The sequence below is a fragment of the Neofelis nebulosa genome, chromosome 2, assembly GCF_028018385.1.
Source record: "Neofelis nebulosa isolate mNeoNeb1 chromosome 2, mNeoNeb1.pri, whole genome shotgun sequence".
Lineage (NCBI taxonomy): Eukaryota > Metazoa > Chordata > Mammalia > Carnivora > Felidae > Neofelis > Neofelis nebulosa.
In genome coordinates, this window is record NC_080783.1 from 117,445,609 (window position 1) to 117,469,781 (window position 24,173).

Below are 24,173 nucleotides of genomic sequence, written 5' to 3' on the forward strand. Positions count from 1 at the left end.
ATGATTTTTCTTCATTAGCCTGAATTACAGCAATTGATTTTCAGATGTTGAAGTCAGCTCTCCATCTGGAATACATCTCACTTGGTGTGTTACATAATTCATCAAATACATTGTTGTATTCAATTTACTAATGTTTTGCTGGAGATTTTTGTACCGGTGTTCATGAGAGATATTGTTCTGTAAGGTGTTTTGTTTTTTTTTCTTATAATGTCATTGTCTGGTTTTGATAATAAGGTAATGTTAACCTCATACAATGAGTTAGAAAATATCTCCTCTGGTTCTATCTCCTATAGAAAGCCTGTAGAGAATTGGTATAATTGTTTCCTTACATGTTTGGTAGAATTCACTGTGAGCTCATCTGGGCCCAGTGCTTTCTGTTTTGGAAGGTTATTAATTATTGATTCAGTGTGTCTAATATACATAGGTCTATTCATATTGTTTATTTATTCTTATGTGAACTTTGGCAGATTGTGCTTTTCAAGGAATTGGACCATTTCATCTAGGTTATCAAATTTGTGGCCATAGAGTTGTTCATAGCATTTCTTAATTATCCTTTCAGTGTGCATCAGCTCTAGAGTGATCCACTCTTTTATTTCTGGTGTTAGTAATTTGTGATCTTCTCTCTCTTTTTCCTTTTCTCTAGCCTGCCTAGAGGCTCATTGAGTTTACTGATCTTTTCAAATAACCATATTTTTAAAAAATTACCTAAATAGGGGGCGCCTGGGTGGCGCAGTCGGTTAAGCGTCCGACTTCAACCAGGTCACGATCTCGCGGTCCGTGAGTTCGAGCCCCGCGTCAGGCTCTGGGCTGATGGCTCGGAGCCTGGAGCCTGTTTCCAATTCTGTGTCTCCCTCTCTCTGCCCCTCCCCCGTTCATGCTCTGTCTCTGTCTGTCCCAAAAATAAATAAAAAAAAAAAATTTAAAAAAAAAATTACCTAAATAAATTTTAATTGTCATTGTAATAAGTATTATTTATTATTGAGAAACTGGATGGGAATAAATAATAAACCTATAGAATCCAGAATAATAAGTGTATTCCAGAAAAAAGGCCTTGCCTTAAAAGTGGAATAGCCTTGTTTATCTCAGAGACCCCTAAAACTCAGAGCAAGAGGATGCATGGTACTGATAAAGAACACTAGAGTGAGAGTTTGGAACCAAACTCTCTGTAATAATGATCCTTCCACCAACTAATGATGGAAGCTCAGGTGTATTTCTCCCCACTCCAACTTTACTGAGATATTATCAACATATATCAGATACATTTCTTACAGTTTGTGAGTCTCAATGTCTTCATCTGTAAAATAAGATGAGGCCTTTTCCTGCACTAGTATTGTCCACATCTTGAACTGGGATGTTAAAGGGTTTATTAACTTAGTAATTGCAACCAGGACCAAGTCTTAGCCCCTTGTGCACGTCTGTATCTGTGTATGTGTGCATGGGGTTTTTTTTAAGTTTATTTATTTATTTTGAGAAAGAGAGAGAGAGGAGGGCCATAAAGAGAGGGAGAGAGAGAATCCCAAGCAAGCTCCATGCTGTCAGCGCAGAGCCTGATGCGGGCTTGAACTCATGAACTGTGAGATCATGACCTGAGCCAAAACCAAGAGTCAGATGCTTAACCAACTGAGCCACCCAGGCCTCCCCCACGTGTGTGTTTTTTGCAAGAGAACACTATGTCAATATTATATCCTGAGGTCTCAGAGCTGAAAGAACAGATAGGAGGAGCATCTTCTTGGTTAGAAAAAGAGAGTAATGAGAGGTGATGAGGGGACCTGGGTAGCCAAAGTTGGTATAAATGAGAAAGTTAGAGGGAATTGAATGTCAAAAATCTAGAAATAGCAAGATTGAAACCACTAAATCACTAAAATATTAGTTAGAGTTTTTTGTGCACATAAAAGTAGTTTGCCACTGGGAGCTCTCAAACCAACAGTGGAATGAGGCTCAAAGGTATATTGTTATAAGACACCTTATCTAGTGAGAATGCATAGGTTATTTATTATTTCCAATGATTGGTTACATCATTAGAGTTTTCCTAATGATTGAGGATTGGTTAAAAGTGACCACCTCATGCCAATTTGGGGGAACAGCTTGAATTTCATCTGTGATTTTCAGAGGCATGTGCAAGAAATGGCCCAAGGTAATTTTCGCTTGTTTTGCAGAATAAGCTAGGTTTGGATTCAGTAATTTTCCTAATAGCATGACAAAAATATCACGGTCATTATCTGTTTTAAAATCTGTACTGTTGTGTATGGAAGTCTAATCTCCATTGTCTGAGTCAAACCAAAGTGTGTGATTATAGAGTGAGTCTAGAGCATGCCCTAAATTACATCCAGTACCATGAAGGCTTGCTGTGCATAGACAGATTGCCAACAATGAAGTTTGCAATGATTATGGGCCATCCTTTGGCTTCCAAAGTTCCTCCCAGTACCAGATTAACTGGCTGTAAGTATTAATTGAATGGCCAAGGCATGGATACCAAACCTTTTTGTAAAGCCATTTTCCGGTCATTCAAGCATGTATAGGAGCTGGTTCTAACACTGAGAGTCTTCCTGAGCATTTAAGTGTCTACATAACCAACAATCATTTTGATTAGTAAAGAAAGGTATGCATTGAATGGTAGGCCTTAGTGGGTAGAGAAAATCCCTAACAGAAAAAGGAACATGGGTGTGAATGTTCTGTATTAGTTTGTAAAGCAGTAATATCACAGTAATTGTTATAAAAATGAGTCCTGGAAAAAGATAGGAGATCTAACAGAATCTTGTTCTGTGTTCTTTGCCTTGTCTGCTTCAAGGGAAATTTTTTTTTCCTGGAAATCCTTAATGTTAAGTTAGCTGTAGGTTGACAAGTCCAAGAGTTGAGGGGGAGGGGGTTTCTCTTGGATTGAGAGACATGGACCCAAGGTTTAATACCCTGTAATTTAACTAGTGTATGAAAAAACAGAACCTGGTAGAGCCCTTTTCATAGAGGTTCAAGTGTTGTTTTTCATTTATATCTGTTTCAGAATACCCAGTCTCCAGGTTCCAGTGTATGAAGTATAAAGTTTTCACCAGGCACAGAAGGTCTCTAAAAACTTCCTGACCTGTTGAATATAAGTTTTTGAATATTGCATCAGTACTTTAAAGTCATATTAGAATTTACAAGGGCAGGATGTGCATGGGGCTTTGTCATTAAAGGCATGGATTCATAAGGTGTTAATTTATGTTTCCCAAAAGGTGTTGATCTCACGGTCATAAGGCCTAAGGGTAACACTTTAGGCTAAGGTGTTCCTGTGGTTTCAGTCAATTTTGCCAGTTTTACTCTTAGGATATCATTGGTACATTGAACCTTCCCTAAAGACTGAGGGTGATAGAGACAATGATAGTGTCATAACGTTTGAATAACCTTGTTTAGTTGTTTTATAACCTATCCAGGTAAACTGAGTCCTTTATCACTTGAAATTTCGTCTGAGATTCCCCACAGTGGAAAAGGATTTTCTAATAATTCCTTGCGACTGTGGTGATCATCAGCTTGCCAACATGGGAATCCTTCTACCCATCTAGAAAATAGATATACCATTACAAGTACATAGTGATAGCCCACAGAAGGAGAATTTTGAAAAAGTATCAAATGAAAATGTTCAAATGGTCCAGACAGTGGGGGAGCAGCCCCTGGAATTAGGTTAAATGGTTTCTCCCAGGTTATATGATTGACAGGTTAATCATTGAATATAAACCCATCGTGCGAATTTAGAACAATCACCCCACTAATATTTTTTCAGAATTCAAGACATTTGGTCAATTCCATGGTGGGTAGTCACATGAAGCACTTGCAAGAGTGGTGATGGAGGGATTCAGGAGGCACCAGCCAGTCATGTGTACCCTCCCCAAATCCTCTTTTTATGATAAATCTGTATCCTTCTTGGTGCCACTTTTGGTTTTCAGCATCAGATACCATTTTTTGTCTATTACACAGTTGTCTTAAGTAATCTGATGTGGATCTACAGTGGAGTATATAGGTTATGGAAATTCAGGAGAATGGCTTTACCAAAAGGTTTAGTATCTGTCCCTTGGCCATTTTATGGCGTTTATTTAAAGTTCTGGTACCTTGGGGCGCCTGGGTGGCGCAGTCGGTTAAGCGTCCGACTTCAGCCAGGTCACGATCTCGCGGTCCGTGAGTTCGAGCCCCGCGTCAGGCTCTGGGCTGATGGCTCGGAGCCTGGAGCCTGTTTCCGATTCTGTGTCTCCCTCTCTCTCTGCCCCTCCCCCGTTCATGCTCTGTCTCTCTCTGTCCCAAAAATAAATAAAAAACATTTAAAAAAAATAAAAAAATAAAAAAAAAAAAATAAAGTTCTGGTACCTTAGGAATCTCTTGAGTAGGAACCTTAGCATGAAAGTCAGCCATTTGTTTTGGGGGGCACCTGTCTGGCTCAGTCGGTGGAACACGTGACTCTTGATCTCAGGGTTGTGAGTGTGAGCCCCACACTGGGTGTAGAAACTACTTGGGAGGAAAAAAAAAAGTTTTTGTTTCCAGAGCATACCACAGTGATGAACTACTCTGAAGATATACCTGCTATTGGTGTAAATATTTGCAGTTTTTTCTTTTGTCAATTCACAGGCTCCAGTGAGAGCCAAACAACTCTGCAGGTAGGGCTGAATTAAATAAAGGAAGGGCTCCTCTTTCTAGTAATTCATGTTGTGTAGTGACAGCATATTTGTCTTGATATTTTCCTTCAGAGTTTTTGGCATAGAGTACTAAATCCAGACAGGCCAATAGCCTTTCTTGTAAATCTAATCTAGGAGTTTGATTTGAGGAGACCAATTCAACAGTTATGAGTCTCTCCTTTGTTTGATAAGGGTAGGAAGGTAGCAAGATTTGAGGAGACGCAGGAAAGAACACTCAGGAGACAGGAGGAGGATCTCACAAGATGTTGTCTACTAGCTGAGAAATGGTATATATGCTCAGTGTTTGGCAAACTTTCTACAGCATAAGGAACCTATAGATTTATTTCATTTCCTGAACAAGTTTCAAGGAGAATTCCATAATTTTAGCAAATGCAGCTACGCCCTTTAAACAATTTGGGTATGCCCTGGCCTTTGGATGCAATTGTAAGCTATAATAGGCTATAGGTCTATTTTTTCCTTCATTTCTTGAGTAAGGGCTCCCAAAACTGATTGTTACATTCTTGAACAAACAACGTAAAAGGTTTAGTATAGTGAGGAAGTCCCAATGAAGGAAGATTCGGTAATGCCCATTTAATTTCAGTAAAGGCTTCCTCACGTTTGTTTTCCAAGGAAGAGGTTCTTGAGTATTAATCTTAGTTCATAGAGTAGAGAAGCTAACTAGGAAAGGTTAGGGACCCAGGACTGACAATATTCTGCAAGTCTGAGGGCATTTATATTTCACAGAGCTCCCCAAGTGAGGACAGGATCTTTCTTAGGGGCAAGGGTTTTTTGCATCAGTGGAAAATGCATACGATCCCTGAGAGGGCATTTAGGACAGGAACACAGTGAGAGATGAGTGGAGGTTTGTAAGAACTTCTCTTTTCCAGAATTGGAAAAATGTTTACTGAGAGTCTCCTTTGTGTTCGGCTGTGTCCATAAGATGACCAAAATACTCCAGGCTCTGAAAGAGCTCTTAGTCTAGGAACCAGCATCTGCCTAATGATATGAGAAATGTTGGTCAGAAATGTGAATAAAGTATAGCATCATTTAGAAGGTTCAAATAGAGTTTGATGCTTCCTGGAGGTGACCTGTCCTGATCCCCATCCTGACTCTTTCCAATGCCTGGATTAATGTTCTAAACCAGTGACTCTGGGCTTCAGGAAAATTTCACCTCCTCAGGAAATAACTAGCACCCATGCTCCCTGTTAGCACAATACAGATTACACTGCCAAGGTCTCCAAGAGAAACTGGTGAAATCAGAAGCCATTGATTCTGCTCTGGCACACCTGCGGAAACCGAGGGGACGTCAGGTTGGTCTGATAAACTCACCATTACCAAAGTAATGATAATATGTCTTTGATAAGTTAAATGCTTTACTGGGATTGCTGTCCTCATCCCAACATTTAAAATAAAGTTTGGGGCGCCTTGGTGACTCAGTCAGTTAAACATCCGACTCTTGATTTCAGCTTGGATCATGATCTCACTGTTTGTTAGTTTGAGCCTCACGATGGGCTCTGCACTGACGGTGTGGAGCCTGCTTGGGATTCTGTCTCCCTTTCTCTCTGTCCTTCCCTGCTTGCTATCTCTCTCAAAATAAATAAAAATTAACTTAAAGTCAATCCTGACCATATTTCTAAAAAGGCAAAATAGTCCTTTTGACCTCATTTGCAGATGATGAAACTGAGGCACAAAGTAGTAAAGTGACTTTCCAAGTTTGCAGTGGGAGCATAGAGCATACTGGGGCTACAGTCTAGGCCTGCTGCTTCCTGATTCATCCGTCCAGCTGTGTTGCCTCCCTCAGGAACAAGATGAACTAAAACCTCCTCTTCTACTCTCCTCTATGACAAATAGTAGTCGTGTTGGCCAGGATATTATGGGATACTAAATTGGTTCAGATCATTTCTTGGAGATCATTTTTCAGATCACTCTTTTGAACCCTACAAGCAAAACACTGCACTAATTAGTTACACCAGAGCATACAGACATGGTAGAATACAGTGGGTAGACTAAAGGAGCTTGAAGATGTCCTAGCAATGGAGCCTTAGCTATTTACAGGAAAAACATAGATAGGTCCATCCTGGTGAGAGAACAAGTGGTCTCTTCTCACATGATGGTTTTCCTTTCGACTTTCCAATTAAAGCCTGACTTTTTTTTACTGTACTGAAATGGTTTATTAAACTGAAGAGATGGATTGGGAACAGATTTTAAAGCAGAACTAGGGAAGAAAAGCTGATTCCATTTTCAGAAGTACAGGCCTGGGAAAAGAAACTTCTAGAAGGAGGCTTTCAAACAGAAGAAGGCTTAGTTTTCCTTTCTTCATTCCCTTTGCCACATTCAGGTCCCTAAACACGTGCTAATTCAGTGTAGGGGTTTTGGGGGTGAAATTCTCTAAGTGTCTTCTGCTGAAGTACCACAACCTGTCAGTCACCTCTTTCCTCACTTACTGTTTCTTCCCCTCTTTAGGAAATGCCATTCCTTGATCCAGGATCAGGCTCGAGAGTTGACCCACCTGCGGCAGAAGATGAGAGTGGGGAGAACTTTCTCTTCCCTTCTCATTCAGCATGTCAGGAACACAGTGAAAACCTTTGAGGAGCTCCTCAGCAGCAATAAAATTGACCACTGCATGGAGCAACGCTTCCATGAGCAGCTGGCCAAGGGGAGCCAGCTGGCAGAGAGCCTTGCCAGCAAATTCAGCACAGGTAAGCGCACCCCAGGGCTCAGGAAGACTTTCAGTCCCTCCCAAGGACCAAGGCTCAGACCAGCCCATATCCATCGACAAGTGACTTTTCAATCTGATGTCCCGCTCTGTAGTCACCACCTTGGAAGCATGGTGGAGTCAGGACTGGCTGGTGAGGAGCACTGAGGAGAAGCACACCGGATTGAGGATGCCCAGATGAAGGCCACAGCCCTGCCATCTCTCATGGGATGTGGCCACTCGGGCAAAAGGCATCTCTGGTGGGTGATAGCATTTATCTGAAACTAACTGGCAGAAAGGGAGGTAGAACAGGGGCAGCTGGGTGCTGTGAACAGAGCCCCGAACCAGGATCTGAAGACCCTGGCTCTAGGCTGTATGTGTTCATTGCCAGCTCAGGACACGTTCATATTTCTCTTGATTTCTGTTTCCTCACCAAAAAAGTAGGTCAAATAATACCAGCATGATTGTCCCAGGGATCAGATCAGCAATATTAATCAGTGCACTTCAAAAACATGATCAAACAACCATGCTGATTTGGGCATAGTTTAGACACTGTATAGACTGGTACCTGGTTGTGGGAACATTAGTTAGTTCAGGTGCCTTTTTCATAGAATAGTCCCTGGAGCACCAAGGGCGCATAGGCTTGAGGCCACTGTGTGGGCTCCTGGTGGCAGATGCAGAGGTGGGACAGGGATGTCTGTCACCTCTACAGAGATAGGAGTAGGTTCTGCGTGAAAACTGTGGCCGAGCACACAGAGGCAGGACTGGGAACCAGCTCTGTGGCAGAACTGGGAGACTCTGGTTGGAGTGGTCCAGAGCCACCAGACAAGTATCTCAAGACCTGTAGGAAAAGAGACATTTAGCTTTTGACTCTGATCCAGGGCAGAGCAAGTAAAGATTATGGCCTTTGTGGTGGGCTCAGGAAAGCCCACCAGACAAGTTCTCCAATGTCTCCTGAGAAAATTCAGAGTATCTTGGACTGGAGCATCAAATAGTCACATCTCATCCCAGAGAAAATTCAGAGTTTGTCTGTAATCTGGGAAATAAGACCTGCTTAAATTATGACTGGTCCTTTTTGAATCTGGTTTTCAGATGACTGCACAAGTGAGAAGAATCAAACAGGACACATGCTGCGGACCCTCAGGTAACTCTAGATTCTCAGGGGCTGTGAAACATAATCTGATGAAGGATTTATAAGCAGGAGCTCTCACATACCATAAAAAAACAGATGGCTGATTATCATTATGTCTCCTTGGTGATGAAGTGGTCTCGTTTCTTTTTTTTTTTAATTTATTGTTATTTTAGTCCCATTCTCATATTCAATCACCAATTTAGCAATACAGAGCTGCTCTAACCTTAGGAGTCTTCTGTACCCCCGGGGATCAGCTCTGATTTCTCTCAGATCTTTAAAGACCAGAGTGAGGGGTGCCTGGGTGGCTCAGTCGGTTGAGCATCCGACTTCGGCTCAGGTCATGATCTCGCGGTCCGTGAGTTCGAGCCCCGCGTCGGGTTCTGTGCTGACAGCTCAGAGCCTGGAGCCTGTTTCAGATTCTGTGTCTCCCTCTCTCTCTGACTCTCCCCCGTTCATGCTCTGTCTCTCCCTGTCTCAAAAATAAATAAACGTTAAGAGAAAAAAAATTAATTAATTAATTAAAAAAAAAAAGATATACAAAAAAAAAAAAGTAAAGACCAGAGTGAGATTATATCTGGTTTCCTTAAGGGTGACCCAAGAGGTACTGGCACATGATAAATAACTACAAATTTTTCTTGCAAAAAAAGAGATTTATACTCCATGACCATACTTAGGGAAGGAAGTCTAGAAAGTACAAGACACCTAGGAAGCCGCATTGCCTTGGGAAGCAGTTTTAAACAGGCCACTGCAAATACTACTGAGCACATCGTGTTCACAGAGTGCGAACCTCTGGTTGTCTTATGAAGGAACCATGAGTATTATTTAAGAGGCCTAATGGGTCTTCTCTCTTCCTCAGGATGTTTGTGGCCAAGGCACTGGGCAACTGTTGTCCTCCCCTGTCCCCCACTCTCCACCCCCAAACAAATGGTTTGCCTTCCCCTCTGAAGGAACAGTCTCCTTGACTTCTGGGGCTTCTCCCATGGGCTGCCAGATTGCTACAGCTATGTCATTCAGGTGACCTTTATTTTCCCTCTGTCTTTCTTACCCCGCCAGTATCTTAAGGGAGATGCATACAAAGGGTAAAGTGCCAGAAGCTCTAAAGACCAAACAGCAGGCCCAGCCCCAGACTCTGCCCCAGATCCAGTCCAGCAGCCATGCCCAGTCTGCTGCCGATCACTCCTCCAGCAGCACCTCCCTGCTTCATGAAGAGCAAGAAGTACACCCTGCAGTGGCTGTGGCCAGTGAGTACCCAGACAGCATCCTGTTGCCAGGTGCTTGCTCCTTTGTCTACACCAAGAGTAGGTATCTTTGCAGCCAGGCCCTACAGATCCCCTGTGATGTACCTGGTGGGGCACAGGTCTGGGACTCGGTGCCAAGCACAGGCCCCAAGGGTGGCAGGCAGCTCTTCTCCATTCCTAACCCCACACGTCATCAACCACTAGACCTCCTCTGACACATACACGGTATTGGACTTGAGGGGAGGGGTCATGAGTTGGGAAGGGAAAGGGGCAAATGTTCCCTTATCACTGCAATCCCATCATATCATGTTTCAGGCCATGGGCATGAACATCACTAATATTGGGTCTCTGATCTTGGAATCTCTGGGGTAAACAGTCACAGTTCTTATTTTCTGTTTATTACTAAACATTCTTTATCATTTGTGGATTTATAGATCCCATCCATCATTCTAATGATTCAGCTGTAATGTCCTCTGAACCCTCAGTATCTGGGACGTGTCTCAGGTTCAGGCTGAACTCATCGCCAACTTGCCTCTCCCCAGAATTCCCCAAGGAGGGCACTTGGGTAGCCTTGGTGCGGAGGAGGAGCAGCATACATTTAAAATCAAACCTTCATTTTCTCCTGCCCAGCTTTCTCTTTAATTTTCCTCCTGAGAAAAGCATTTCTGTTTTTAGGGAACTGTATCAATCAAATTCTGGTGTAAATAATACTGAGAAACCAACCTTAGTCTGATTTTTTTTTTCCTGAATTGACTGTTTTAAGCAATGAATGAGCCATATTGGGATTTGACCTGATACTATTCCTGTTTCTCATTTTACCCTGAGGATCAGAGCAGCATAATGTTTCCCCCGGGATTATAGCAACCAAGGAAAGAAAGGAAATTCACATTTATTGAACATCTGGTATGCTCACATTACTAACTATGCATCTTGCCTCATTTAATCAGCATAACCATCCCCTCAAGTAGTTGGTGGTGTCCCAGTTTTACAAGGCTGAGGACACTGAGGCTCAGTGAAGTCAGGACACTTACTGAAGAGTGGCCAGCTTGGGATGGCATTCACTGTGAGCCTGAATCAACAGCTCAGACCGTCCACTGCATGGCAGCCTGAGCAGTCAGGGACCAAGCAGGGAGGGCGTCACCTCTTTGCACACGTCTTTTGCTGGGTTTCTGGAACCAGTGTTTTCCCCACTCCACTCTTTCTGACAATGGTGTAGCCTCTGCAGATGAGACAAGTCCCTATGGACATTGCACTTTCGTCCACGGATTTATGAATGAATAAGCTGTCCTTGATGTGTATGTGACATCTTCCAAGGGGCCCAGGGGAGTTTTACCTGCATCCTTGAACTCAGTTGCCCAGAGTCACTTGACCCGAACTCAGGGCCACCCTGGGAGACAGCAGAAGGGCAAACACACCTTCCCCCTCACTGACAATTCCCGCCACAACTGGTAGGGAAGGCCACATCTCAAGTGGCCTCATCGCATGGCATCACCCCTATTTTCTGCCACCTTCTTCTTCTCTGAGGGAGATTGAAACCCTTCTTTGTTCCATCTGAAGTCATTATCCTCTCAGAGGGGCATTGGCTTATCACTGCTCCTCCTCTGTTTTTTGGACCAAACTTTGTAGAACAGTTAACAAGCAGTGTGACTGGTGGGGCAGCTTCCCGGTGAGGTGAAACCCTTCTCATGAGAGGCTGCTCCCTGTTGCTTTCTGCGTACAGCATAGGGCATGTTTTCTGTGCATGTGGCGAGGGGAGACTGGGACGTGAAATGCTGGTCACTGTCACCGATGGACCTGGGACTCCTGTGGCCGTGGTTGAGTGTCAGCTGGTTTTCTAGGGAGGGGATAAAGGAGGTTTGAAAGGGGGTGGGAAAAGAAAAAGAAAAAAAGAAACAATAAATTTAGTTTACATTAAACAAAAAGAAGAAAGGGGTTGGGAATCACCTTTTGATTGAGTTCCTACATTGTGGGGTATTGTGTTAAAGACTTAATGGTAGGCTACCTTACGCTTTTTTTTCACAGTGATGCTAATTATAACTGGTTTTATGTAAGACCATACATAATGGAAGGAGAAGACCTACTGGATATTGATTCAAGTGCATAGTTCCTTAGAGGAACTTGACTTGGTTGGAAAACAAGGACTTCACTCCTATCTGCTTAGAGGAGAAACTTGCCAGACAATTTAAGCTATATTTAAGAATTATTTTTACAGTCTTGTGAGCCATTCTGGGTGAGATCCAAATCACCACTTGCCTTCCTCAGAGACCCCCTCAGCCTCAGTAGGCATCCAGAGTAGGAGGCAGGAGGAGTGGGAGCCACCAGGAGCATCACCCTGTCTCAGTTCTCTGCACAACGGCCATAACCGGAGGCCATTTTCCCTTTCTCTTCCTCCTCCAACAACCCCCAATCGAGAACAGTCTCAGGAAGGATTAGGCACTGTGTCACTGGCAAGGGCATAGACTGTCCAGTGAATATATTACCTGTTCACATACTAGCAAAATGCTCATCTCCTTAACCTTGTGATTTGTAAGATCTGTAGTGATTTCTGCTACAGAAGGAGACATTTCTAAAGTGCCTCCATAGAGACAGGCAGGAGAGTGGCCCCTGTACTTTTCCTGTGCATATATTGTGACCCTCAGATAGTACATCTAACCACCACTTCTTTGTTTTTCCTTTTTTTAAATTCAAGTATAGTTAGCATACAGCGTTATATGAGTTTCAGGTGTACAATATAGTGATTCAAGAATTCAATACATTTCTCAGTGCCAATCATGGTAATGTCCTCTTAATCTCATCTATGCCACCATCCTTCACCCACCTCCTCTCTATATTTAAGAGTCTGCTTTTTGTTTATTTCTCTTTTTTTTTGTTCATTTGTTTTGTTTCTTAAATTTCACATATGAGTGAAATTATATGATATTTGTCTGCTCTGACTTCTTTCACTTAGCATTATATCCTGTAACTCCATCCATGTTGTTGCAAATGGCAAGACTTTGCAACAAATGGCTGAGTAGTATTCCATTATATATAAATACCACATCTTCAAGGCACCTGGGTAGCTCAGTTGGTTAACTGTCTGACTTCAGCTCAGGTCAAGATCTCAGGGTTCATGGGTTTGAGCCCTGCATCAGGCTCTGTGCTAACAGCTCAGAGCCTGGAGCCTGCTTCAGATTCTGTGTCTCTCTTTCTCTCTCTACCCCTTCCCCCGCTCATGGGTGGACACTTGGGCTGCTTCCATAATTTGGCTGTTGTAAATAATGAAGCAGTAAACATAGGGGTGCATGTATCTTTTCAAGTTAGTGTTTTTGTTTTCTTAGTGTAAATACCAGGTAGTGAAATTATGGGATCATATTGGTAGTTCTACTTTTAATTTTTTGAGGAACCTCCATACTGTTTTCCACAGTGGTTACACCAGTTTGCATTCCCATGAACAGTGCACAAGAGTTCCTTTTTCTCCACATCCTCACTCGCCAACACTTATTTCTTATGTTTTTTGTTTTAACCATTCTGATGAGTGTGAGGTGGTACCTCATTGTGGTTTTGATTTGCATTTCTCTGATAATGAATGATGTTGAGCATCTTTTCATGGGTCTATTGGCCATCTGTATGTCTTTGGGAAAATGTCTATTCATGTCGTCTGTCCATTTTTTATTGGATTGCTTGGGGGGTTTGGGGGTTGAGTTATATAAGTTTCTTATATATTTTGGATATTAACCTCTTATTGGATACATCACTTGCAAAACATTCTCATTCAGTATGTTGTCTTTTTGTTTTGTTGATGGTTTCCTTCACTACACAAAAGCTTTAAATTTTGGGGTAGTCCCAATAGTTTAATCTTGCTTTTGTTTCCCTTCCTTATCATGAAAAATGTTGCTATGGCTGATGTCAGAGAAATGACTGCCTGTGCTTGGGGTGTCTCTCACATCTGCTCTGGTCTGAATTCCATGGATTACTGTATTAGTTTTCTAAGGCTGCTATAACAAAGTATCACAAACTGCGTGTTTTAAAACAACAGACATTTGTTTTGCCCACGTTCTAAAGGCTAGAAGTCTGAAATCAAGGTGTCAGCAGAGCCATGCTCCATTTTCCTTGCTTCTTCCTAGTTTCTGGTGGTTGCTGGGAGCTTCCCTTGGCTTGTAGAAACATCTCTCTGGTGTCTGCCTCCTGACTCCCTTGTCGTGTGGTTTTCTCCCGCCGTGTGACTCTATCGGTGTCTCCTCTCCTGTCCTTGTAAGGACATCAGTCATATTGAATGTAGGTCCATGCTAATCCAATATATTCTTGTCCTAAATCATTTCATCTGCGGCAACCCCATTTTCAGATACGGTCACGTTCTGCAGTTCCAGGTATGGACATGACTTTGGAGGACACTATTCAACCCACTATAATTATTTTTAAAACGCTTTATTTCTGACTTCCCATCCATTTCTTCCTCACATTCCTTTCTGGACAGATGTCAGCGCAGCCACTCCTGCTGATTCAGCATCACTGCTCAGCGACCATTCAGATGCCAGATCCGCCCAGCCCTCCTATCCTCTGAGTGGCACCACACAACTGAGTGGGACACCAGAACCTGGGTACCATGGCAGCAGTGGCCCATGGGATGAGACGAGGCCTCAGAAAATGAACGCGTCTGGGTGCCTCTCCTCCTTCTCCTCATTGTACCGACCCGACTCCAAGCCTTCTGGTAAACACAAAAGAGTAGATGGTGACAATGGAGCCTATGGATGGGGGTGAACACATTCTTCCTGGGCCCAAGGATTCTTATTCCCCTGTTAGATCCTGGCTCACAGAAGTGGGTGAGATGAAGGGACAGTATCCTGTAGCTCAGCCAGAGAACAAGATTCCAGCCCAGTGCTGGTCCTTTCTAAGTGCGTCTCCCATTCCCCTTACCCAGAGATTCATGCTGAGCAGGAGAATCCAGGAAGTCAGGGACATTCTGAGGTGCTCTACAGACAGGATGAGTTGCCTTGTATTCATATGCTCCCTTTGCCCTGTGCTACAATCTTCTGCGGCCTACATGTAGACTGTTCTTGGAGTTCCCAGCTCAAGCTACCCTGGGGAAGATCTTCCTTCGGTCAAGAGCTATTTATTGCAGGATGGGAGACTATTTCTACAGTTATACACACATGCCCTTTGTATGCAATTACTGAGTCAGTCTTGCCTCTCAAATTTTGCTAGTAGTTTAGAGCCAGGCATCCTGGCACCAGTGACCCAGGGTTCACCCATGGAGAAGAATGGCTTGAAGGAGCTCAGTTCCTGGGACTGAGACAGTGTAACAATAAGACATTTGAAATTCTCAGAAAAACCTGACCCTAAGCAAGATGTCCTAGTGGATGATGCCTATTCTTGGCCTCTTTCCCCTTCCCTTTGTGCATCCTCTGACTTCTTCAGAGGTGCTTCTTTCTTCTCCTATTCCTCCTTCAGGTCCTGATACCTCCCCAGGCCCTTCCTTGTCACTCTTCACCAAAAGTGGTTAAAGGAAAATACTCAGCATCCCTTATTATTCACTGCCTGATTTAATTTCATATGCATTTACTCTAGCCTTTCTATTAGTGGATGGGTGGTAAAGGTTTTCAGTCAGGGATCATCAGGTAGGACAGGTATGAGGTAGAGAGGAGGCCTCTGGACTGTGACCAAAGGAGGTAGACCAACTGGCCAGTCCTGCCTGGAGACCTGTAGCAGTTTCCACCCTTGTTTTCCAGCCCAGCATCCATCTCCCTCAGATGTACTCAGCCTTCATCTGGGAGGAGGCCCTGATGGAGTTTCCTTCCAGAGGGCCATCTTGTGTTTGAAAGCCCAGGAGCTCTTTAAACAAAGCTGCCTGGTGCTTCCTGGTGCCCAGGTGAGAGAAGGAAGTTGACAGGACAGGGACGGGCAGGGATCTTGCAGAGAAGTCCTGGGCAGGCTCCATAGCTGCCTGTGAGCAAGTGGCCTTCCTCACCTCCTACCTCTCCCATGTCTTGGTGGGATGCAACAGGGGCTGACCTACTGGAAAAGAACCTTGTTGAGATCCAGAACCTGCGCCAGCGCCTGGAGGAGTCTGTCTACATCAACGACCGCCTGCAGGAGAGGCTGGGACACGTGCTCAGCAGTGCCGAGCGAGAAAAAAGTAGGAAAGGCCAAAACTGGTTCCATCCACATCTAGAGTCTCACAAGGGCATTTAGGTTTGCAGTTAAAAAGCACATCAGTGTGCTGTACCCTAGTCTTCCTCACAGTCCACCAGAGAGGGAAGCAGGGCAGGCGCCATTGTCCCTACTCTATAAATGAAGACACTGTCTTGCCCGAGGCAGGGCTGTGTCTCACGCCCAGCACTGTCTGACATGATGCCCATTCTTGTGACTCCCTGTACATCCTTGTGCCACACCTGGCTTCTGGCCTGACTGGCAAGTGGTGGAACCAAGACTTGCCATGATGCCCACTTCAGCCGAGGGTGGACCACATCCCACCTTCACGCCACCACCACAGGCTCTGGGTACCACCTGCCACTTCCCATATGCAAATGGCCCATGTTCCTGTGCTTTCCACATGATGCTCTCACTTGGAGACTGGTACTTCCACATCCCTTCTCCCTTGCCAAGCTCAGAAGAATGGCAACCAGGGCCCCTACAACCTCACAGCGGCAGCTGAGTGGTGGGCAAGTCCGTCCCGCAACTGCAGCCACTGTGCATGAGTGTTTGGTCCAGCGTGGTGTGACTCAGCCACATCACAACCGTCTCCCAGTTCAGGCAGCCCCCAGGTTTTCTGCATGGCTGAGCCTGAAACTTTGGTGTATACAGGAAAGTACATCTTTGAGAGCATCTGTTTCCCAGATGTATGACTTTGTTTTTTGTTTTTTGTTTTTTTACTCCCTGTGACAGTATCCACCTCTGGCTTCCATGGGTAGAACCCAGAGTCTGTGCCTCAGCTCTGCAACTGGAAAAGGGCCTTTGGGAAAGCAAACTGGAGCCTTCAGGCTGACAGAGGGCAAACCCCAAACTTGGTCACTTTCATGTTGCCCCTTTCCACAGCAGTACCCAGTTGCAGAAGCAAGCAGAAGAGGCTGGAGAGTAAAAAAATTGCCCAGCCCCACACGGGCCAAAATTGTAAGTTATTTTCAATTTGGATAAGGCTGCTTCTTATAAGGGCCTGTCTACACATTCCTGGACTCTAAACTCTAGGAGTCACTAGCTCTGGGAAATTCACATTTCATGTATTTGTCCCTTGCTCTGTGCAGATAACCAGGGAGTCACTGGCTGCGAACTGGATACCAGCTTGGTGTCTCCCTCCCTCCCTTTCCATTTCCAGCTGAGTGTGAATAAGGAAGGAAAGGGATGTCAGTTTCTGTTTGGAGCAGTCAGTGTAGAGAGTTCCCTGAGCCCTTCCTTTGCAGCTCTGTCTCTCCTTCCGTAGGCAGTGCCCAGTCAGCTCCAGAGGTCTCCCCGGCCACCCCTCACACATGCGCTCAGAGTCACTCTTGCTGCTGTGCTCAGGACACCTTGTGACATGATGTCTGGAGGATCCGGAAGAACGTTCTCCAGAACTTTCCCTGCCCTGTCAACAGCATTCTTGGGTGTGAACTTGGAGGCATCGACATTACCTTTAAATGAATGGATCAAATTAATAAATTCTTATTTAAAAATTATTGTTTACATATATGTATTGAATTCCTATAAAGAGTAAAATTTGTGAGGAAAGAATAAAACCCATAATGGCCAGAAGTTCATAGAAAAGGTTAAAGAAAAAATGAGATGTCGCTATTAGTTACTTAATTTTTTTGCAGAGCACTTCTTTATTATGACAATATATAAAACAAATATAACTTTAAATGTTTATAACTACAACTGTACATTACTAGGACTGCCAGTATTGTTCAGCTTGCTCAAATTTAGGGGAATAGCTTATATGTAATTCTTGAAATTCACTGACCATCATAAAAATGTGGGATTGAAATGCATGTATACATTTTTCGTGTATATAAATTTCACTCTCCTGACTTTATTCCCAGTCTCAGCATTTTCATACATCTTTGGGGAGTTAACCAAACTCAAGGCCTTTTGTTCCTAAGAGAACTGGCAAGGTTATGTTTGCCAATGGCAACATCCTTAAAAGTTAATAATAATGGGGCGCCTGGGTGGCGCAGTCGGTTAGGCGTCCGACTTCAGCCAGGTCACGATCTCGCGGTCCGTGAGTTCGAGCCCCGCGTCAGGCTCTGGGCTGATGGCTCGGAGCCTGGAGCCTGTTTCCGATTCTGTGTCTCCCTCTCTCTCTGCCCCTCCCCCGTTCATGCTCTGTCTCTCTCTGTCCCAAAATAAATAAAAAAAAAAAAAAAAAAAAAAAAGTTAATAATAATCACTAATCACCCATAGATTTTTTACCTCATTCCTTCTTTCTTTAGGGCAAACGAGCTTTTACCTGGGCATTCAGTCCAACCCCTAAAGACTGAATATCCTTCAAACACCTCCCTGAAAAGCACTGTAGGGGCACGTGGGTGGCTCAGTTGGTTGAGCATCTGACTTCAGCTCAGGTCATGATCTCATGGGTTGGTGAGTTCAAGCCCCACATCACTTCGGATCCTCTGTCCCCCCCCACCCCCCAACCGCCTCTCGCCTCTCCCATGCTCACGTTCTCTCTCTCAAAAATAAACATTTTAAAAAATAAAAACAAAAAAATTAAAGCACTTTAGCCATTTCCTTTTTTTTTTTTTTTTTTTTTTTACTTTATTTTTTAAATTTACATCCAGGTTAGCATATAGTGCAACAATGATTTTAGGAGTAGATTCCTTAGTGCCCCTTACCCATTTAGCCTATCCCCCCTCCCACAACCCCTCCAGTAACCCTCTGTTTGTTCTCTATATTTAAGAGTCTTTTATGTTTTGTCTCCCTCCCTGTTTTTATATTATTTTTGCTTCCCTTCCCTTATGTTCATCTGTTTTGTCTCTTAAAGTCCTCATATGAGTGAAGTCATATTTGTCTTTCTCTGACTAATTTCACTTAGCATAATACCCTCTAGCTCCATCCACATAGTTGCAAATGGCAAAATTTCATTCTTTTTGATTGCCAAGTAGTAATACTCCATTGTATATATGTACCACATCTTTTTTGTCCATTCATCCATCGATGGACATTTGGGCTCTTTCCATACTTTGGCTATTGTCGATAGTGCTGCTATGAACATTGGGGTGCATGTGCATGTGCATGTGCCCCTCCGAAACAACACCTGTATCCCTTGGATAAATGCCTAATAGTGCAATTGCTGGGTTGTAGGGTAGTTCTATTTTTAGCTTTTTGAGGAACCTCCATACTGTTTTCCAGAGTGGCTGCACCAGTTTGCATTCCCACCAGCAGTGCGAAAGAGATCCTCTTTCTCTGCATCCTCACCAACATCTGTTGTTGCGTGAGTTGTTAATGTTAGCCATGCTGATAGGTGTGAGGTGATATCTCATGGTTTTGATTTGTATTTCCCTGATGATGAGTGATGTTGAGCATTTTTTCATGTGTTGGTTGGCCATCTGGATGTCTTCTTTGGAGACATGTCTATTCAGGTCTTTTGCCCGTTTCTTCACTGGATTATTTGGTTTTTGGGTGTTGCATCTGATAGTTCTTTGGATAGTAAACCCTTTATCTGGTATGTCATTTGCAGATATCTTCTCCCATTCTGTCAGTTGCCTTTTAGTTTTGCTGATTGTTTACATTGCTGTGCAGAAGATTTTTATTTTGATGAGGTCCCACTAGTTCATTTTTGCTTTTGTTTCCCTTGCCTCTGGAGGTGTATTGAATAAGAAGTTGCCGCAGCCAAGGTCAAAGAGGTGTTTGCCTGCTTTCTCCTCTAGGATTTTGATGGCTTCCTGTCTTATGTTTAGGTCTTTCATCCATCTTGAGTTTATTTTTGTGTATGGTATAAAAAAGGGGTCCAGGTTCATTCTTCTGCATGTCACTGTCCAGTTTTCCCAGCACCACTTGCTGAAGAGACTGTCTTTATTCCATCGGATATTCTTTCCTGCTTTGTCAAAGATTAGTTGGCCGTTTGTGGGTCCATTTCTGGCTTCTCTATTTTTTTCCATTGATCTGAGTGTGTTTTTGTGCCATAGCCATTTCCATTTTTATAGTAAGGTGAGGATTGTACCCCTCAACCTGAAAGTCTTTAACCTTGAAGTCATCAATTGTCTCAACTTTTCAAAGGATCTTAAGCTTCGGGAAAGGCCTTGGTTCTCACTGAAGCTGCATTTTCAGCAGCTCAACATGACTCAGGTAAATATGTGCATCTCCCAAAGTATGTATGAAGTCACTGGGCTTCAGGCCTGTGGTGTGTACCATCCTGTAGGTGAGCAGGGCATAGCTGGCGACATTGGAGGGCACAACCAGGCCCATGTCTCCTGAGCTCCGGTATAGCTGGCAGGACAGCTCACCATTTTCCAGGTAGAACTGGCAAAGGGAATGGCAGAGAGGAGCCATTAAAGGAAGATCTTTTGGATTCCACCCACACAGGATGATTCTTCTGTCATCACAGTTGGTTTTGATTGTGTCAATCACCTTTTGCAGTTGGTCTACTCCTTGACCAGAATAATCTGAATTCTTATCTTTGTATTTTCCATTGAAAATTATAAACTGGGCCTAAGTCCCCTTCTTCTCTGTTGCAGAATACCGGCTGTCCAAGAGGTCTCAGGACCCATTTGAGTCCCAGATTTTCACTCCCTTGGAAGACAGTTCCCAAGCGTTTGTGGATCCCTTGATAAACCACAGCAACTCCTCCAAAACACCCTTCTAGAATACAGGTTTGGTTGTCAGCAGAGGAAATTCATGCCATGGGCTGGAGTGCACCTGCATACCCAGCACCAACAGCATGCTGATACCTGTGTGGTCATCCTTCTGGAGCCCACAGTGCAGGATGTGCTCCGTCTGCCCCAAGTACCGCAGCACCCTGTTTGGTGGTGGCCAGAGATCCTGCCCCACTTCCACACAGGCGGGCTGAGACCTTGAGCGCTGCAGGTGGGAGCTGGGGGCCAGTGTGGTGCTGGCACAGCTGCAGGGCCCGGATGGGACCCCAGCAGGGGGCGGTGAGCAAGGTGGTACAGGCCCTTCCACACCTCTTTTCCCACTGTGTCTGCGGTGACCTCTCTTAGCTATTTCTGTTTCAGACAACTAGACTGCAAAGGCTCAGGGAGTGTTAGAGCTATTGAGAGTGGGACTGTGGGACTCCTTGACCCCATCACGTGCTTAGAAAGAACAGAAAAACTATCACGCATCAAAAAGTAGTAGGATAAAATTTGAAAGTGTTAATGGAGACCATTTGCCAGACCCAGGTGAACTCCAAGAGAACGATGGAGTCATTCAAAGTCATGAAGATCACAAGAGTTGCCTCAAGCCTGGAGAATAGCAATTGTCAAATTTTCAGAATGATGGAAATAATATATTTTAATATCTATAGAAGAGTGAGTTTTGGGGGCGCCTGGGTGGCTCAGTCGGTTAAGCGTCCGACTTCGGCTCAGGTCATGATCTCATGGTCCGTGGTTTCGAGCCCCGCGTCGGGCTCTGTGCTGACAGCTCAGAGTCTGGAGCCTGTTTCAGATTCTGTGTCTCCCTCTCTCTCTGCCCCTCCCCTGGTCATACTCTGTCTCCCTCTGTCTCTCAAAAATAAATAAATATTTAAAAAAAAAAAAAAGAGTGAGTTTTGTTTTGATCTTTTGCAAACCAGGAACAAATTGATATATATTTTTTTTAATATATGAAATTTACTGTCAAATTGGTTTCCATACAACACCCAGTGCTCATCCCAAAAGGTGCCCTCCTCAATACCCATCACCCACCCTGCCCTCCCTCCCACCCCCCATCAACCCTCAGTTTAGGAACAAATTGATATTAACTCTATGGTATGTGAGCACATAGAAAGGATGGTCACTGATAACACAAATGGGTTCACCAAGGTAAGCCACGTGACTAAATTAGCAAGTCAGAAGAATTGGCCTCAGAGAGCTGAGCCAGGGAGAAAAATTAAGCCCATGTGCTCTACAATGGTCATGGCCTAACTTGATTTTATTATTTTTTAATGCTTGTTTATTTTTGAGAGAGAGAGCATGGGATGGGGTGCAGAGAGAGGAAAAGAGAGGATCCCAAGCAGGCTCCACACTGTCAGTGCAGAGCCTGATATGGGGCTCGATCTCATGAACTAAATTTAACATTTGATTATTCACATGACCTGAGCCAAAATCAAGAGTCAGAGGCTTAACCGACTGAGCCAGCCAGGCACCCCAAGGATACTACCTTTATCAGGAGTTTATCACAAGGGCACCCGAACTACTTCAGCAGCTCCCTGCAACCCTCACCAATCTCCTACAAACGTACCTGGCACATCCCCTGATGCCTGCATACTAAATTCACTTTCCTGGAACTCAGCTTTCACTCTTATTTCACTGAACCCAGATAAGTGCAAGGTGACTAGAGGCCATTATATGTCCCTAGTGAGCAGCTCCACCTCGGATACCAATAGTGATCCTCCTCCACCTTTGCCTTAGATCTTTTTTTTAAGTTTATTAATTTTGAGAGAGCAAGAGCGAATAGGGGAGGGGCAAAGAGAGAGGGAGAGAAAGAATCCCAAGCAGGCTCCGTTCTGTCAGTGCAAAGCCCCACACAGAGCTTGAACCCATGAACCACGAGACCATGCCCTGAGCAGATGGATCCGACACTTAACAAATAGCCACCCAGGCGCCCCCAGCTTTGCCTTAGATCTTAATGTCAGTGTGGGCGGTGACTGGGCTCACCTTCTTGCTGACAGCTCCCAAGTGCTAAGAAGCCAAATTCTCCTCTTCTTTATCCCCTTCCCAATCTGGGCTCATCAGAGCACTCCGAGGAATTCTGAGAAGGCTCTCAGATCCTCTCAATCCCAGCTTCAAAAGCTCAGACTGAAGGTAGAACAATAGGAGTGACAGTAGTTTTCATAGAACCAGAAAGAGAAGCGACAGAAGAGCTTGCATTTCCAGGAAGATTGTCCTTTCAGATAAAGCCTCCAAATAAAGTGGCCCTCATTTCATGAGCTGCAAGTGACTAGGGCAAGACAAATGGTACCTACATTTAGAGACTCCAGTATACCTGATCATAGGATACAATCCCAGTCCTCACTGGAGGGGTTATAGAATATAAAGACTGTACTCTGTATTACTTTCCTTAAAAAAAATAACAAATCCTGACATCTTAAAAACATCTGGCCCCAAAGATTCAAATCAGATTTCATGGGTCTTCACTGTATTACTTATAGCTGCTTGTCCACCATCTGTGGTAGGGTCTGGATTGCCACTATTATTTTGTGTTTTGCTTGAGGCAAACAATGTGGGCTCTCAGGTATTTAAGCCATTCTCAAATTCTTCACCTCCTAACACCCTAATAATAAAATCTGTCTCATCTGGTGGTTGAAAGCATTGTGATAGTCTACAGAAAAATCACCAAATTAATAATGGCAATGCATCCCATACTTGAGATCTCTTGTGTTTGGCAGTGTTTTATAATTGCAAAATGCTTTTACATGCATTACTGTTCCACTTGATATGCATCAGTTTTTTGCCTTCTCCAATCACTGCGGACTAAATCTTTACTTTCTCGGGAGGGATTTCTCAGACCTTATCCTCTCAGCTTTCCTTCTCAGTCCAATCTCCCCTGTCTTCACAAGGATGTGGACATTGCCCTCAGCAACCCAATCTCCTTATGTGGTTAGCTTCTGTTTTGTTTTAATGGAGGGATGTTTGGTTAGGTCTTCCCCTCTCCAGTCTTCTCTCTTTCTCTCCTGCAGTGTGAGCCAGCCCTTTGTCTTAGTTACTGTTGGGCACGCTCACCTACCATCAAGGCGTGAGCAAGAAACCAAGCCATACTTATCAGAAAAAGGATCGTTTTAATCAAGATGCTGTTGACAAGATGGCTTTTCTCACGAGGTCAGCCCAGAGCACAGAGGTGATCACATCTGTGGCTCTTGGGTCCACTTCTTCCTTATTGCCACATGGAGCTCAAAGTGGAGGTTGAGCAAAAGAAATTGGAGTTACAGTAGCTTTCATATTAATGAAACCTTCCGGTTGGAAGGAGACACAACAGTTTTACCATTATTCTTTTTTCTATCCCACATATTTGTCAGTCACTAATCCTTTTGTGAGGTCTTACTTCAGGGTTTGGCCATGAGGATTTGCCTTGCAGACCTTCTTAATACATGGAGATTAATTGACCAAGGGCCCCCGTTGCTAGGCTTTAAAATGGTCTCTGAGACCACACCTCCCATGCACTGCTCCCTGCCAATAGCTGGGCGCAGTGGGGATGCTAAGACAGCCCCATTCCTTGGGCAACACAGGACTCTTTGTTGGCTGACTTTGGCTCATTGACTCCATGATGAATTTATAAATCGTGGCTGAGTCTTGGGCCCCTCCCCCCAGACTTCTCTCCTTTTCTCTTGTATTCAGATTTGCTTTGTGGCCTAAAGGCCTTGCCATCCTCCCTGAGTATGTTCCTATTTTCTT

General features: G+C 44.1%; 1 protein-coding gene and 1 pseudogene across 7 annotated transcripts in view; one reads left to right on the plus strand and one right to left on the minus strand.

Annotated features, from left to right (window-relative positions):
• Positions 1–17,327, plus strand: part of LOC131504040 (myomegalin-like) — a 49,394-nt gene extending 32,067 nt beyond the window's left edge. For 2 of the 7 annotated variants that reach the window (XM_058715974.1, XM_058715977.1), the window contains exons 3-9: positions 7,101–7,336; positions 8,425–8,476; positions 9,518–9,762; positions 14,156–14,389; positions 15,683–15,814; positions 16,714–16,788; positions 17,096–17,327. In XM_058715974.1, coding sequence (XP_058571957.1) covers positions 7,101–7,336; positions 8,425–8,476; positions 9,518–9,762; positions 14,156–14,389; positions 15,683–15,814; positions 16,714–16,788; positions 17,096–17,187 — 1,066 coding nt within the window. In that variant the 3' untranslated portion in view covers positions 17,188–17,327. The other 5 variants (XM_058715975.1, XM_058715976.1, XM_058715979.1 and 2 more) reach the window with 5 other exon arrangements.
• Positions 17,328–18,519: 1,192 nt separating this feature from the next.
• LOC131490791 (thymidylate synthase-like) lies at positions 18,520–22,032 on the minus strand (annotated as a pseudogene).
• Positions 22,033–24,173: the final 2,141 nt, after the last annotated feature.